The 15633-nt window shown below is 34.1% G+C and overlaps 1 protein-coding gene across 3 annotated transcripts in view; it reads left to right on the forward strand.

The window, feature by feature from the left end:
• Positions 1–15633, forward strand: part of CSMD3 (CUB and Sushi multiple domains 3) — a gene marked incomplete at both ends in the record, with an annotated part of 1156743 nt that overhangs the window by 987433 nt on the left and 153677 nt on the right. For all 3 annotated transcript variants that reach the window (XM_080694904.1, XM_080694905.1, XM_080694906.1), the window contains 2 exons: positions 5575–5699; positions 14008–14104. In XM_080694904.1, the coding sequence (XP_080551030.1) occupies positions 5575–5699; positions 14008–14104 (222 nt within the window). The remainder of the gene's footprint in view (positions 1–5574; positions 5700–14007; positions 14105–15633) is intronic.

The following is a 15633-nucleotide window of genomic DNA, read 5'->3' on the forward strand; positions in this document are numbered from 1 at the left end:
TCTGCAGCTACTCATTTCAGGTCCTTGTTTTTCTTTTCATCTTTGAAGTCTTGAGCTGTGAGGCAAGATGGCACTGCCACAGTGCCTGCCACCAAGGTAGGTGGGTTTCTTTTCTGCTGTTTGGTCTTCTAATCTTCTTATCCTCCATTCATTTTATTTATTGTTTTTATTCCTTACTGATAGTATGTTCTGGTTTGTAGAATGCTGATTTTGAAGCAATGGAGATTGGGTGTCAGCAGGACTCATAAGTGCTGCTTTTCTTGGTCACCATCTTCCCAGAGGTCCCCCTGCCACCAAATTTGGCTAATTAAAAACTTTTGCATCTATGTTCATAAGAATACATATATATTGTGGGTTTTTGTGTGTGTGTGATACTGGGGTTCCTGGAAACCCTTCTACCTCCAGGCTACACTCCCAGACCTATTTTTATATTTTTATTTGGAAATGATTTCTTAAGCCAGCGCAGCTGGCTTCGAACCTGCATGATCCTCCTGTCTTCGCCTCCCAAGCACGGGGATTACAAGCGTGCACCACCATGCCCAACTTTTGTTGTGTTCTTATCTAGTTTGGTATCATGGTAATCATGGTTTTGTAGAGTGAGTTTTGAAGGATTTTTGTTTCTATTTATTTTATAGAATAATTTTAGGATCATTGGTGTTAGTTCTTTAAAAGTCAGATAAAACCAGCAGTGAATTTATGCAGTCCTAAGATTTTCTTTTTTAGCAATCTCTTATTACTGCTTCAATTTCATTGGTTGTTATTAATATAGTTAGAGGGTTTTTATATACATTTTTAGTTCATCTAGGAATTTGTCCATTTCTTCTGGCTATTTCAACTTATTGATAAATAATGACAAAAAGAGTAAATGTGCATTACAAAAGGTCAATAAAACAAAGAATTGGTGCTTTGAAAACATAAAATGACAAACCCTAAGATAAACTAAACAAAAAAAGATATAATACCCAAATGCTCAAAGATTAAACGTCTAATATTAAAAAAAGATATAACTGAAAAATCATAGGATCACTATGTAACATTTTGGAAAACTATTTTTTTAACACCTTAAGATATATCAGAGGTTATTTAATTGATATTGTGTGCTCGCTCTCTCTCTGTCTCTCTCTGTCTCTCTCTCTCTTTTATACCCCTCATAGCTATAAATTTTCCTTTTAGTATTGCTTTCAGTTTATACTTCATTACACAGTTTGTGGTACATTATATTTCCATTTTCTTTGACTCTAGTGTTTTTTTAATGATCCACTGACTGCTCCAAAATGCAAGTTCAGATCTCCATGTGCTAGTGTAATTCCTGATCTCTTCCTTTTTGTTGATTTCTATTTTTTATTCCACATTGATCTGATAAGATGCAAGAAATTGTTTTAGATTCATTGAATTTGCAAAGACTTGCTTTAACGTCTAATAAATGGTCTATTTTGGGAAAAGTTTCACATGTTGAAGAAAAGAATGTGTATTGTATAGCTGTTGCATATAATATTCTATAGATGTATAAGTCCATGCGATCTGTATTATAATTTAACTCATGTTATTTTGATGATATTTTGTCTGGATTATCTAATGTTGAGACTGGGGTATTGAAATCACCTATCATTATGTTGTAGGAGTCAATTTTTCTTTTCATGTTCAGTAGCATCAGTTTTACAAAACTGGGAGCACTGATTTTTGGTGTATATATATATTTATAATCATTATATCTTGTTCATGTGTTTTCCTTTATCAATATGTAGTGACCTTCTTGGTTTTTTAACTGATTTTAGCCTAAAATATGTTTCATTAAATATGAATATAGCTACTTTGACTTGCTTGTAGATTCCACTTGCTTAGAATATCATTTGTTATAATTTGCTTTCAGTCTATTATTTCTTTACCCATGAAGTAAGTTTCTTGCAGGTATCAAAGTCATTGGTTTTGATTTCAGTTGAACCAGCCAGTCTGTGTATTTTAAATGGAGAAGTAAGGTATTTTACATCCAGGGTTATCATTGAAAGTTATGTACGTTTTAACATCTCATTTCTTTCTTTTTTTTTTTTTTTTTGGTAGAACTGGGGGAGGACCCAGAGACTTTCTACCTCAGGGCTATACTCTCAGACCTATTTTATATTTTATTTGAAAACAGGGTCTCACTAAGTAGCTGCGTCTGGCTTCGAACTTGTGTGATCCTCCTGTCTCAGCCTCCCAAGCACTGGGATTACAAGCATGCACCACTACGCCCTCAGCTTTTCTGGTTATTTTGAATATCCTATGCTCATGTTCCTCTTATATTCATTTTAGAGGTCTTATATTTATGTATTAGTAATATTTGTTTGTTTTCTAATTCTTACTTTTGTATTTTTTTTTATGGTACCGAGGACTGAACCCAGGGGCATTCTAACTCTGAACTGCATCACCAGTCCTTTTTAATTTTTTTTTTTTATTTTAAAATAAGTTCTCATGCCAGCTGTGGTGGTGCATGGTTGTAATCCCCGCACTTGGGAGGTGAAGACAGGAGGACCATGCAGGTTTGAAGCCAGCCTCGCTGGCTTAAGAGACCCTGTTTCAAAATAAAAATATAAAATAGGTCTGGGAGTGTAGCCCGGAGGTAGAGGGTTTCCAGGAACCCCAGTACCACTAACAAATAAAATAAAAGAAAATAAGGGCTCACAAATTTGTTGAGGGTCTCACTAGCATTCTGAGGCTTATTTTGATCCTATGATCTTTCTATTTTTGTCTCTCAAGTAGTGGAATTACAGATGTGTAACACCTTTCCAGGTTTAGCTACATTTCTAGTGAGATTTATTCTTTCCCATGCTCTCATTATTATGTTTTTATTATTCTTTCTCTTCTGGGTATAGAATTTTCTTAAATATATTTGGTATTATTTTTTAGTGGTCATGGATTGCCTTATTTTATCCTTATCGTGGAAGATCTTTATTTCTACTTGACTGTGCAGGATGAATTTGCTGAGTAGTTAGTTTGCCAATAATTTTCTTTAAGGATTTGAAATACATCCTTCCATGCTATCCTTTCTTAAAGGTTTATGCTAAGAAATATACTGTTACAGTTCTGTTGTATTTGCCTTTAAATGTGGCTTGGTTCTCTCATGTAGATTTTCATGTTCTTTCTTTGTTATGTACTTTTGGCAATTTAACTATAATATGTTGTAGAAAGATTTTTTCTGGTCATGTTCATTTTCCTCCTGTACCTGGATGACCATATCTTTCCCAAGTTTTGGGGAATTTCCTGCTATTATTTTATTAAATAGATTTTTATGCCCGCAGATTGTAGCTCTCCCTTGTGTATTCCTATTATGCCTATGCTTGTGCTTTTAATGATTTCCCAGAACACTTTAATGTTCTATTCATTTTTTACATTTTTATTACTGTTTGAATGTTGTAATTCAAAAGAGAAAGAAATTATAATAATAAAAATAAACAATAAAATTGGGTAAAATGGAGAACGAGAAATGAAAAATAATTTAAATTGAGAGTATAAAAAGAAAAAGAAAGAAAAGAGAAGAACTACAAAGAATAAAATAGTAAAATAAATGAAAGAAAAATATGAGAAACAGAAAGAATAAATAATAAAATATAGAATAGACAAAATAGAATATATTTGTCAAATTTTTTTTTATGCATGAAGTAATTGAAACACCTCAAAATTTTCTAAAATTGGAATTCCCCAGAGGTTAGTGGGAAGGGATTGCAGTTGCTGTTTGCTATAATTCCTCTCAAATCTCATCAAAGGAGTTAGTAGAGAAAGGAGGATGTTCCATGCCTTTCTTGCCCAACAGCATAAGGGAATGTTGATCACACCAGAGGTATATTCTCTGTGGAGGCCTTTGTACAGCGTACCAAGCTGTGTGCCAAATGTTGTATCCATGGAAGATACTTGAGGAGTTTTTCAAGGAACTGAGGGATTTTCTAGCTTTGATCTTGGTGTCTTTGTACTCTGTCCATGAGTAAAACAGTTCACTACTTCTATCATTTCACATCACAGAGCACAAAGTTGCTGACTTTCTGTCCCCTTGCATTCTACTCTCTTTTGCAGTCAGTGATCCCTGCAACATATACTTCTCCGCAAACTTGTGTCAGAGATTCTCTTCTGAGCCACAGCTGCCATGTGTGACCATCGCCTATCCAGGCAGTGCAGCAGGGTGTCCATTGGGCCCCTGAGAAGTGATCATGCTGGATTTTCTGATCCTGAGAGCAGTTTAGTTCCTAATAATAGGTTTCTTCTCAAGATGATTCCCAACTATAGCACTCTGAGGGTTTGCTGAGAGCTACAGTGATGCAGAGATTCATTCTCTAAAGCTTTCTCATTGTGCCAACTCCGGATCAGCTATTTATTTAAACTTTTTGTCCTGAGCAATGTTGTGACTCTCCTTCATCTTTACCCCTTCAGATGGATGAGTCCTTTTCCTCTAAGGTACAAAGTACCATGTGCTGGGGTATTACTCTTTTTTTTTTTCTTTGTTATTCTCCCTAGTTTCTAGAGCCTTTCACATTGTATTTTATGTGCAATCAAATTTTAATTTTACTAGTCACACACAGCCACTGTGCTCAAGTCATGGCAAACCTTTATTTCCATTCTGTGGCAGCATATACTGGTGCTTATTATCTCTTTTCCATCATCTTGAAGAAGACAACATTTAATCACTTAATGATACTTTTTCTCAACTGTAGAATGGAGAGGAAACTTATTCAAATCTTGTTGGATTTTTAAGATGATTAATTTCATAATGTACATAATGTACAGTCACAAACATATTAGAGTCAATCACTAAGCCAAACATGAGAGGGAGAGGAGGAGGGAGTGGGGACAGAACTGGAGAAGGAATAAATGAGTGATGTGTGCATGTATACCTCTACCATCTTGTACCCCAGTAAGATGTATGACTGCAATGAACCAATGAAAAAAATGTGCAGTGTTTAGAGGAATACCTGGCATATAGTAGTTTCTATATTAATTATAAATACTATTATAATACCCTAGTTATCACTATAATTATTGCTTTTCCAAGCGGATGTTATTAATTATATATGTATTTATGAAGAAGAAAGAAACCAAAATATTTTAAAACATCCTGTATTTAGACACAAACTAGTAGTAGTCAATGACTTTTAGTAAACACAACACAAATTATATGATGCTTAGTTAATTGTAAAATGATTTTATTTATTTATTTTGTAGTACCAAGAACTCAACCAGGGACATTCTACTCCAAAATGCACCCCCAGACTAATTTTGTATTTTCTTTTGAAACAGGATCTCACTAGTTTGGTGAGAATATTAGTACATTGCTGAGGCTATCCTTGAACCTGTGATTACTCCTGTCTAAGCTACCCAAATACTGGGATTACAGGCATGTCCCACCATGCTTGGCTGTATTATGATTTTTAGATATTTCATTATAAGATTATCTATTAATGACATGACATTATGTTTTAAATAACTATCATAAAATACTTTATATTGTTTATAAGCCTTTTTTCTGTTTGAGATATTATCTATGACTTTTCCCTTATATTAATTATTTGCTGTAGAACTAACTTCTTTTCTTGAACTGCTCTATTTTAGTGCCCTGTGGGGGAATTTTAACTAAGCGCAAGGGGACTATTTTGTCTCCTGGATATCCTGAGCCTTATGACAACAATCTCAATTGTGTATGGAAGATCACAGTGCCAGAGGGAGCTGGCATTCAAGTAAGGATATTTAAATTTTTCTATCATTGTATATTTTAAGTTGATATTTTCAGAGATGATAAGATGGATATTATTTCTACAAGTTTAGCAAGTAGTTTTGATGAGATGGCTGAATTTAACCTAAGATATTTAATATTAATATTTTTTACCTATAAGTAACAAAATTCCAACTTAAAATGGGACAAGCAATACCAAAAAAAATGCATTACTACATATAACATGGGATCACGAGAAAGATAATTCAAGGGGTGTTTACTACAAAAGTTCAGTTATGTCATTCCTGTCCCATTGATTTATCCTTAACAAATTGACTTCAGTTCTTTGTCCGCCTTCATATATATATATATATATATATATATATATATATATATATATATATATATATATATGTATATATATATATATATAATCTTTTCAGTGGTTAAGAGAACATTTTTTTAAGAAAACTTCCAGAAAATCTCTCCCCTGTCTTACAAAACAAAGCATCAATCATACCTATTCCTAAACCATTTCCTAAACTTTCCTCCCTGTCTTACATCTCAATCATACTTATCTTAAACCATTCAGTGGACAGTAGCCAAAGATTCACTATGATTTGGCTAAAAAAACAACATGAAATACCTGGAATAAAAAAGGAACCTCCTCAAATGTACACATTTTTCATTTAATTGAACTCTGCCAGGTCTCTGTGACCAATGAAGAGGGATATTATTTTATAGGTGGCCCACAGTCTCCTCTGCTATTTTAATTGTGATCATTTTTGGAGTTATTTTCATCAATCACTGTGTTTTTACCAAGAGAATGTTTCTGGATAAATAGATGATGTTTTAGTGCTGAGCAAATGTATACCTATCACAGGTAACTATGCTCCAGAAAAAAATTACATTGTGTAGGCTTAATAAAAATAACTTGATGACCACTCCAATTAATATATAAGGTTTTATTATATATAAAAAAGGAATCTAACAGTTATGGTAAAAGTAGCAAAGATGGGAGTACGGCTCAGTGGTAGAGTATATGCTTAGCATGTTCAAGGCCCTGGATTCAAACCTCAGTACTAGAAACAATACAAAACCAAACAATATATATATATATATATATATATATATGTATACATATATATATATATATATATATATATATGTATACATATATATATATATATATAATTTTTAGTTAAAAAATCAACTTTCTAGATTTTGTGCTTGAAATCATATAGAATATTATAAAATTATTTGGTAGATGTCATTAATGAAATAGGCCAGTATTTCATCTAGGAAATATAAAATATTACATTTAAAAAGTATAAAGATATAAAAATATAGATATATGCTTACATCTAGATATCTATACCATAAGTTTTTATCATTTAGTAAAATTTGAATAAAACTAATAAATTCTATCTTGTTATGGTAGAACTAACAAGATATTTTAGGATTAGTTATATACCAGGTTGAATAGAGGATCTGCCATGAGATGTTAGCTTTAGAACTTCATAAAACTATTACCACCTTATTTAGTTGTAAGCTTCTGAAGGATATTCTAGGGCATTTGTATATTGTCATCAATGTATTCACTTCTATCTCATCCTAAAATTAAAAAATAAAAGTGTTGGCATTCTTTAGTTTTCATACTCTATTTTTGGTACAGTGCAATGTGGCTCCAGCACCCAATGATCTAATGGAGCCACTCTCTGAGTGAACACCTGCATGTTATTAAGCCCTCTGTATTTCTCATCTTGAGCAATATTGCCAGCAGCTCAGGATCCTGCTGATTCTTCCCTCAATCCTAAGACAGTTTTTCCCTCCTTAGTGCCTATGATACCAATATTTTCTTGGGCTTTTGTTGGGTTCCTTTTGTACATCTGTAGATCCTTCTTTGGCATCTCTTACATCATCTCCTCCAGTTCAATTCATCATTATGATGTCAGTGTTTGGGAGATTCCATCCTTTGCTCATCTCAGTTTATACTATTCGTTGTCACTTTCTCTACTTACATAGTTTCAGCTGCTATTCTGTGTAATGACACCGGGAATCTGAATTCCAATAGGTTATCAGAAAATAATTTTTAATGAAGGACTGAGTAAAATATAATATATGAATTAGTGTATTTAACTCCGACCTTTAACCTAAGCTCCATAATCTATGTTTAACTGCCTGCTAGGTATTTTCAGCTAAGGTTCTTGCTAACATTGCAGATTCAACCTTTTAAAAAATGATTCCATGAACTTTTCTCAAATATCAGTCTTCAGAGTTCTTTGTTTTAGAATGAACCACTCATACACTCAGTTATGCAAGCCAGAAATCTTGATTATTTTTGTCTACCTTTTATTCTGCATCACAGAACTTGCCAGGCATGTCTTTCACAAAGTTTCTTTTCTTTGCAATTTTTTATAGGTGCATTGTAGTCATATAGCTTAATAGAGTACAAGATGGTGGAGGCATACATACACACATTACCCAGTTAGGCCTTCCCCAATTCCAGCCCCATTCCTTCCCTCTTCCTTCTTCTCATGTTTAACTTAGTGATTGACTTTGATGTTTGTTAATGTACATCATGTGCAAAAGCCTCTTAAGTGATTTTATTTCTCTCCATCCATATTTCTCTCCATCTATTCTTCAAATGGCAAATGTTGTAATGTTTTGAAATTAAAATCTCTTACTTTCCCTTCTCTACTTTCAATAAAATCTCAATTTTCCCTTATTTTCTTAACTCTTTGACAAACGGATTATGCCTTTGTGGTCTGTTCTCATTCCTTGACTATTCTGGCCAAGCTCTCTCAGTTCTTTAAGAGCCTGGCTTTCTTTTGCTCCTGGTCCCTGTCAAGGCTATTTCCTTTGTCTCTGTTGTTCTCCAAGGTCTCTCTTATTTGCTTGATCTTGTTTGTTTTGTGGCACTGGGGATCAGATTTGGGAACATTCTACTTCTGCGCTGCACCCTACCCTATTTTTATTTTGAAACAGGGTCTCACTAAGTTGCAAAGGGCCTCTATAAGTTGTTGAGGCTTTCTGTGGACCTGTGGTTCTCCTGTTTCAGCCTCTCAGGTGCTGGGATTACAGACGTGGGCCACATCCCAGCTTTTTTGGCTTGATCTTACTTCTTATTTCTGTCTCGACGTTAATTTTTCAGTGATAACTTCTGTGAACTTGACAAAAGTTTAAGTTCCCTATCTACATATGATCACAGATCCCTATAATTCTTATTATATCATCCATCACATTTTAATGTTATTACTTGATTACCTACAGACTCATGAGGACAGTATTCAAATCTGTTCTGGCAACTACCACAGAGCATGGCAGAATAAGCTCAGTAAATATTATTAAATTAATCGATAAATGCCTCCACAGTAGTGGAGTTTTGACTATTTTACAGAGTTAGCATGGCATAGTGAATTAGGTATCTGCAGAAAAACTGTTATTTAATCATCTGCCCTAGGCAAACACTATTCAAAACAGAGCACATTAAGAACACTATAAAATCTTTCACCTAGGAAATACTTTATTTAATGATTGTACTTCAGAAAACAAAATTTAAATTTAGCAGAGTGTTTGGAAAATTTATAGCATGTATATTGGACTTTAAGCACTCTAAAATACTATCAAGCTCTTTGTTGTAATTAACTCCTTATAGAGATTCAATGTTTAGATGTATCACTAAATCAAAGTAATTCAGAGCAAAGACATATATATATATAATACATGACTTATACTTAAAATTTTACTAATTTCACCTAGAAGTTTGCTGGATCATAGATAAGATTTAAGGCAAAATTTAATTTTGGGGGGGAAAACTGAATATGTGTACAAATAAATAATTTTGTAAACAATAAATAATATAGGAGCTGAAGTAGGAAAACATTGGTAAAAAGATAAATACATAGGTAAATACATATTTGAAATATGAAAAATTATAATAATTTAGAATGATTGAGTATTTTTTAAATAACCTGAACAAATAAAATTATTTGTTATAATTATATTACAAACAGTTTGTAGGGAGAAATACATAGTTATCTTGGTAGAGTATAATAGGAGAAGGATTCCAAAAGAGATCTAGAAAATAAAAATCATTATGTGATGAATAATAGAAAATGTTAGTATTATAATAGCATTAATTTATAATTTAATTATAAGTTCAGATTATTTTCAAAGTAAAGGAGGATTTAAACTTCTGTAAGATGTCTGGTTTTAATGACTGAAAATTTATCATCTCACAAAACTATCCTACTACAATGACGGAAATTTCTATCTAATGCAGAGTCTTTCTAAATGCTGAGTCAATAGCTAACTTTCTTTAAATCTCAACTTGGCTGTTAGGTGGCCTCCTGTCACATGGGTTTCCGCTTTCTTGAGTCTCTTCTCAGCTTTCGTAGATCGCCAGATAGTACTTCTGGCTATTTCATGCTTTTAACACATTCTGTGATTTTACTAAGCCAGATGACTTTCAAAATTTGACCAGAATTCTAATGACAAATAATATTAGATTCCCATGGCTGCTGTAACAAATTACCATGAACTTGATAGCTATTACAACAGAACTATTTTCTCACAATATTGGAAGGCAGAAGCCCAAAGCCAGCATTAATGTAGTGAAATTAAGTTGTTGACAGATTCACCTCTCTTGCCAGGCTCTGGAGAATTCCTTTCTTTGATTTTCCAACATCTAGTAGCTACCTGAATGTATTGACTTCTGACCACATTACTCACATTTCTATCTCTGTGGTCATGTTGTCTTCTCTGCTTTGATCTTTTTCAAATTTCTCACTATATCTTTCTATCTACAAATCTTCAATTTTTTTTATATCTGAACGATCTTTTTCCATATATATTAAGATATAGAGGCCCCAGAAATTAAAGCCTAATATTTTTGGGAGCCATTATTCAGTCTTCTGTACATATATATCTAGAATTAAGCACATTTTCTTCCTTTGATGCATGTAATCTATTTACTAGACAATGTCTATATTTTTGTTATTGGCATCCCTATGTTCTAAATAACTCAAGGAAGAAAAGATAAACTATTCTTAAACAGTATTTTTCAGTCACACTTCTCACTGTTGTAATCCAAAAAAACTTCCCATACATCGTAGAAAAAGGAAGGTCTATTTGCTGACAGTTTTCTTGACAGTCTGGGTGCAGTCCATGGATGCCAGGGTCTGAAGCTCAGGGAATGGGGACAGGAAGGAGAGAGAAGGAGAGAGCAAGGGTCTGCACTCACATCATGGAGGCTGGAAGCAGAGATTGGAAGAGCACATGGGCTCTGTTCCTCACATAATGGAGGCCGAAAGAAGAAAAAGAAGCAAGCATATTAGAGAGAACATATGTGCCTTCTCTTTCTGTGCTTGGCTAATCTCACTTAATATAATGTTCCCAAGGTCTTTCCATCTTCTCGTGAATGACATGATTTTGTTCTTCTTTATTGCTGAGTAGAATTCTATTGTGTGTAGTTCCCATAATTTCGCAATCCATTCATCTGTTGATGGAGACCTAGGTTGGTTCCATATTTTGGCTATTGTGAATTATGCTGCTGTGAACATGGGATGCATATGTTACTGTAGTTCTCTGATTTCAACCCTTTTGGAAAGATACCCAGTAGTTGTATAGCTGGATCATATGGTAGATCCATTCCCAGTTTGCAAAGGAATCTCTGCATTGATCTCCATAGCAGCTGAACTAGCTTGCTCTCCCACCAACATTTCTCTAATATGCTCAATCTAGGGAGTATTAGGTACACCAGTGGGATGCCAGGTAATGGAGGGGAAACCTTAACAAAGTCAGAAAGGAAGGGTAGGTGAGAAAGAAGGCTGTGGTTTATTAATGGGAAAGCTATATTTGAATATGTGTATATATGTGAATATAACATTGTTAACCTGGACACTCAGTATTGGGAGGGAAAGAAAAAGGAAAGTAGTGGGAGCGCACCAGGTACTGTATGTATATTTGCCATTATCAACATAATCCACATTATGATGTGAGACTATAGTGTACCAATAAAAAAATTAAGGGAACAAACAAGCAAGGGAATTCAAAGACACAAGCCCAATCTCTAGGGCCATACCCCCAGGGACCCACCTTCTCTAGCCCATTCCACCAGCCTAGATTACCCCCCAAAAGAGTTACAGCCCTACATTTCATGACAGTTACAGTCATGACATAACTATATGAACTCTGAGCTCTCAGGGGACATTCTGCATCTGACCATAGCGTAGTCCCTGTAACTTCCCTATTAACATCACACAAAATCTAGTAACTTTCTCAAAATCAAGTAACTTTTTCACAAAAACACATATGACTTCCTTTCTCCCATTGCTGTGTCCAAAACAGCTCAATCTTTCATTGTTGTTTACCTCAATCAACATTAATATATTAATGGAATATTCATTAAAATTCTTTTTCCTTTTATTCACCCAATGCAGTGCAGTACTGTACTTGATGCATAGTTTTGATTATACGTCTCCTCCCACTTCTAAAACCTCTAATGAAATACTGAAGGTATAATTGTAACTTCAAGTGCATAATTAATTTGCTGGTATTCCATCTTTGGTGAATGTCTCTCTCAATCTCTCTCTTAGCTAAGAGTCACCGAGTTCTTAAGAGATTTCAAACATTATTCTAAGCCCTTTTTACATCTTAACTAATTTTTACGATGAATCTATGTAATCTGTGTACTACATGCCTTAATTACAATGATTTATGTAAGTAATCTGAGACATGGAGAGATTAGCCACTTTCCTTGGGTTATATGCCAGTAAATAGAGGGAGCCAGGAGAATGCAAGCCCAAGCATACTGACTCTGAAGTCTCTTGTATTTATCTCTCTACTGTATTATTCTTTCTAACTTTTCTATGCTTTTACTAACTTTGCTTGCTTATTTTCTCTTATGTAAATACCCTCCACTGTGGCTAAATTGGATTACTGATGGTTTACTAAATCCAGCTCATGATTTGACTCATCAACACTTTTACAAACTTAATAATTCTCTTCAGTGGAAAAACTCGTATTACCTTAATCTCAGTCCAAATGTCAACTTCTGGTAAATATTTACATGAAAAAAGTCTCTTTAAATTTTTTTTTAATTGAAGAAAATAAAATGCTGTTTGAGGAAGTGTGGTTATGTTAAAATCATTCAACAAAAATTCTCCTTGTCTTCTGATCCTGGAACTCTGCCACTGGGTCTGTTGCCAGTCACACAGCAGGAGGATATCTATTGCCATGTGGCACTCGCTCCTGGAAAAGAAGTGCCAGCATTTACTTGAATGGAAGATTGGTGATGGACTATATTGCAGATTAGAAATATTTAACGAAAAAATGCTGTTGTAATAATTTAGAGGGTGTGTGGAGTGCCTACATCAATAATAGGCTTTATCTAAACAAAATACATTTATTTTAATACAGTTCTTTCTTTTTGTCCTTTAAAATTAAAGATTTAATGAACAAAGAGCAAAGCAGTCTCCACAGTGGTGAGGGTCCTGTGGGTTCTTGAAAAGCCTCAAGCTGTGCCAAGTGATGTGCGACAAAGTAACACATGTCTCCTTCTTTAAATAAAATTTAATAGACATGAGGGAACCAAACCCCAGCATTTTTGTTCTTAACTTCAGCGACCTTCACAGTAACTTAGCTATTATGATTCCATTCATGAAAATAATCTTGCATAAATTTGCATCCAAATCTGTTGCAAAGTGTTATATCTTTGGTCATCTTTATTGAGATACAAAAGTATGCACAGGTGTTAATAATGCTAAAAAGCTAAATGAAAGGAAGAGCAGAAATTGAACGAAGTTCATACAGGGAAAGGAATCCAAGAGTAAACCTACTTGGGGATATATATTCTAAAGAGGTCCTTATGTTTGTGGTCCACAGAGTTGTTTTATTTTCCTCATAGCTAAAATACATGACAAAACTCAAGTATTGACAAGAATCTAGCACTTCAAAACATAAAAGTTAATGAATTATTTGAAGCATGTATTGGTATTCCTGTCACTGATTACACTTCGTCATTAGATTAACCAAAGCTTTTACTGTAGAGGATACAATGCGATAGTGATGGGCAGTCTTCATTTTGCACCCATCAAGAGCACTGTGAGGTGCTCCACAAAGCTTCTTTTATGAAATTAGTTTCATGTAGACCAGAGTCATAATCACAAAAATCAGTTGTTAAAATTTGCATCAATAAGAACATATGTAGATACATATCCTTCTTAAAGTCTACAGTGATATGGTACACACTTTGAGATATCTCTTCTAGAAGAAACTGGTAGACTAGTAGATAGACATTTGTGTTCTTATCAGCAATTTTTATTTCACAGGTGCAAGTTGTGAGCTTTGCTACAGAACATAACTGGGATTCGTTGGATTTTTATGATGGGGGAGACAACAATGCTCCAAGACTTGGAAGTTATTCAGGTAAAGAAGAGATTAGAGATGAATTAAGATACAAAAATAGAAATATAAAAGTATTTTTAAAGTATTTCTAAAACTTCCTTTTTGGTGGGTTTCATTTGCTTTTCATAGATGATTACAGTTAACTAAATTACAAGCTTAGTCATTTGAAAGTCATAAAAGTAATGCCCAAACTGCTAGCTAGCTAGGTAGCTGTCATCTATTTATTTATTTTTGGTACTGTGGATGAAATCAATGGGCATTCTACCTCAGAACTACACTCCCAGACTTATTTTTAATTCTTTATTTTGGAACAGGGTCTCATTGAGTTGCAAAGGGTCTCATTAAGTAACTGAGGCTGTCCAAACTGCTATTTAATATCTTATCATAACGCCGGGCGTGGTGGCGCACGCTTGTAATCCCCGCGCTTGGGAGGCGGAGACAGGAGGATCGCGCAGGTTCGAAGCCAGCCGCGCTGGCGTTAAGAGACCCTGTTTCAAAAATATAAAATAGGTCTGGGAGCATAGCCCGGAGGTAGAAGGGCTTCCAGGAACCCCAGTACCACAAAAAAAAAAAAAATCTTATCATAATCTTACTATATTTGTGTAATTATTTATTAGTGCTTTTATATTAAAATTAATGGTAATATTTTCACAAGATTGTACTTCAAGATTAGTATCCATATTCTTTCCTTAGAAAAATAGGATGAACAATAATATTTAAATTCTTGTTTGAAGCTGGGTGTAGTGGTGCCTGCTTGTAATCCCAATACTTGAGAGGCTGAGACAGGAGGATCAGGATTCTCAGACAGCCTCAGCTACTTAGTGAGACCCTGTTTCAAAATAAAGAGTAAAAAATAGGGTTGAGTATGTAACTCGGAAATAGAATGCCCCTGGGTTCAATCCCCAACACCACACACACACACACACACACAAATGTATTTGATGATTATGGTATATCCACAAAGTAGAGTGTTAGGCAGTCATTAAAATATTTATAGAGACTCTCTAACATGATAAATGCTATAAAGTATTGGCAAGTGAGACTAATAAAAACACAAAATTATTTCTATGAAATGAATAACATTATACAGTAAAATTATTGTCTACATGTGTAACAATACTAAAAACATTCATTAAAATAGTCTAATTTATTGTTCATGGTGTTATCTGCTCTTTAAAATGTCATGTTTTGGATTTGTTAAGGTTTTTTTTTTAATTTAATTTTTATTTTTTTTATAAGTGGAACATATTGAGAGTGGTGTACATTTACATTGTGCTTCATGCCCTCCCCCTCCCTCCCCCCAATAGAGAGTGTCCACGTTAATCATGTTGTATTTATGCTATTACACATATTCGTACATAGCTCCTCCATTGAACAGCCTCAGCTTTCTTCTTCTCCTATTCTTCCGTTCAAGTTTTGCTGAGATTTCCCCTCCATCATCTGGAATCCCTCTGGTATTACTACTACTCCCTAGCTTGAACATATTAGAGAAAACCTATGTTTTAAGGTAATTTATTCAATGATCTAAAAACTCCTTTTCTCATATAAAA

The sequence above is a fragment of the Muscardinus avellanarius genome (genome assembly GCF_963383645.1).
Source record: "Muscardinus avellanarius genome assembly, chromosome: 4".
Classification (NCBI taxonomy): Eukaryota; Metazoa; Chordata; class Mammalia; order Rodentia; family Gliridae; genus Muscardinus; species Muscardinus avellanarius.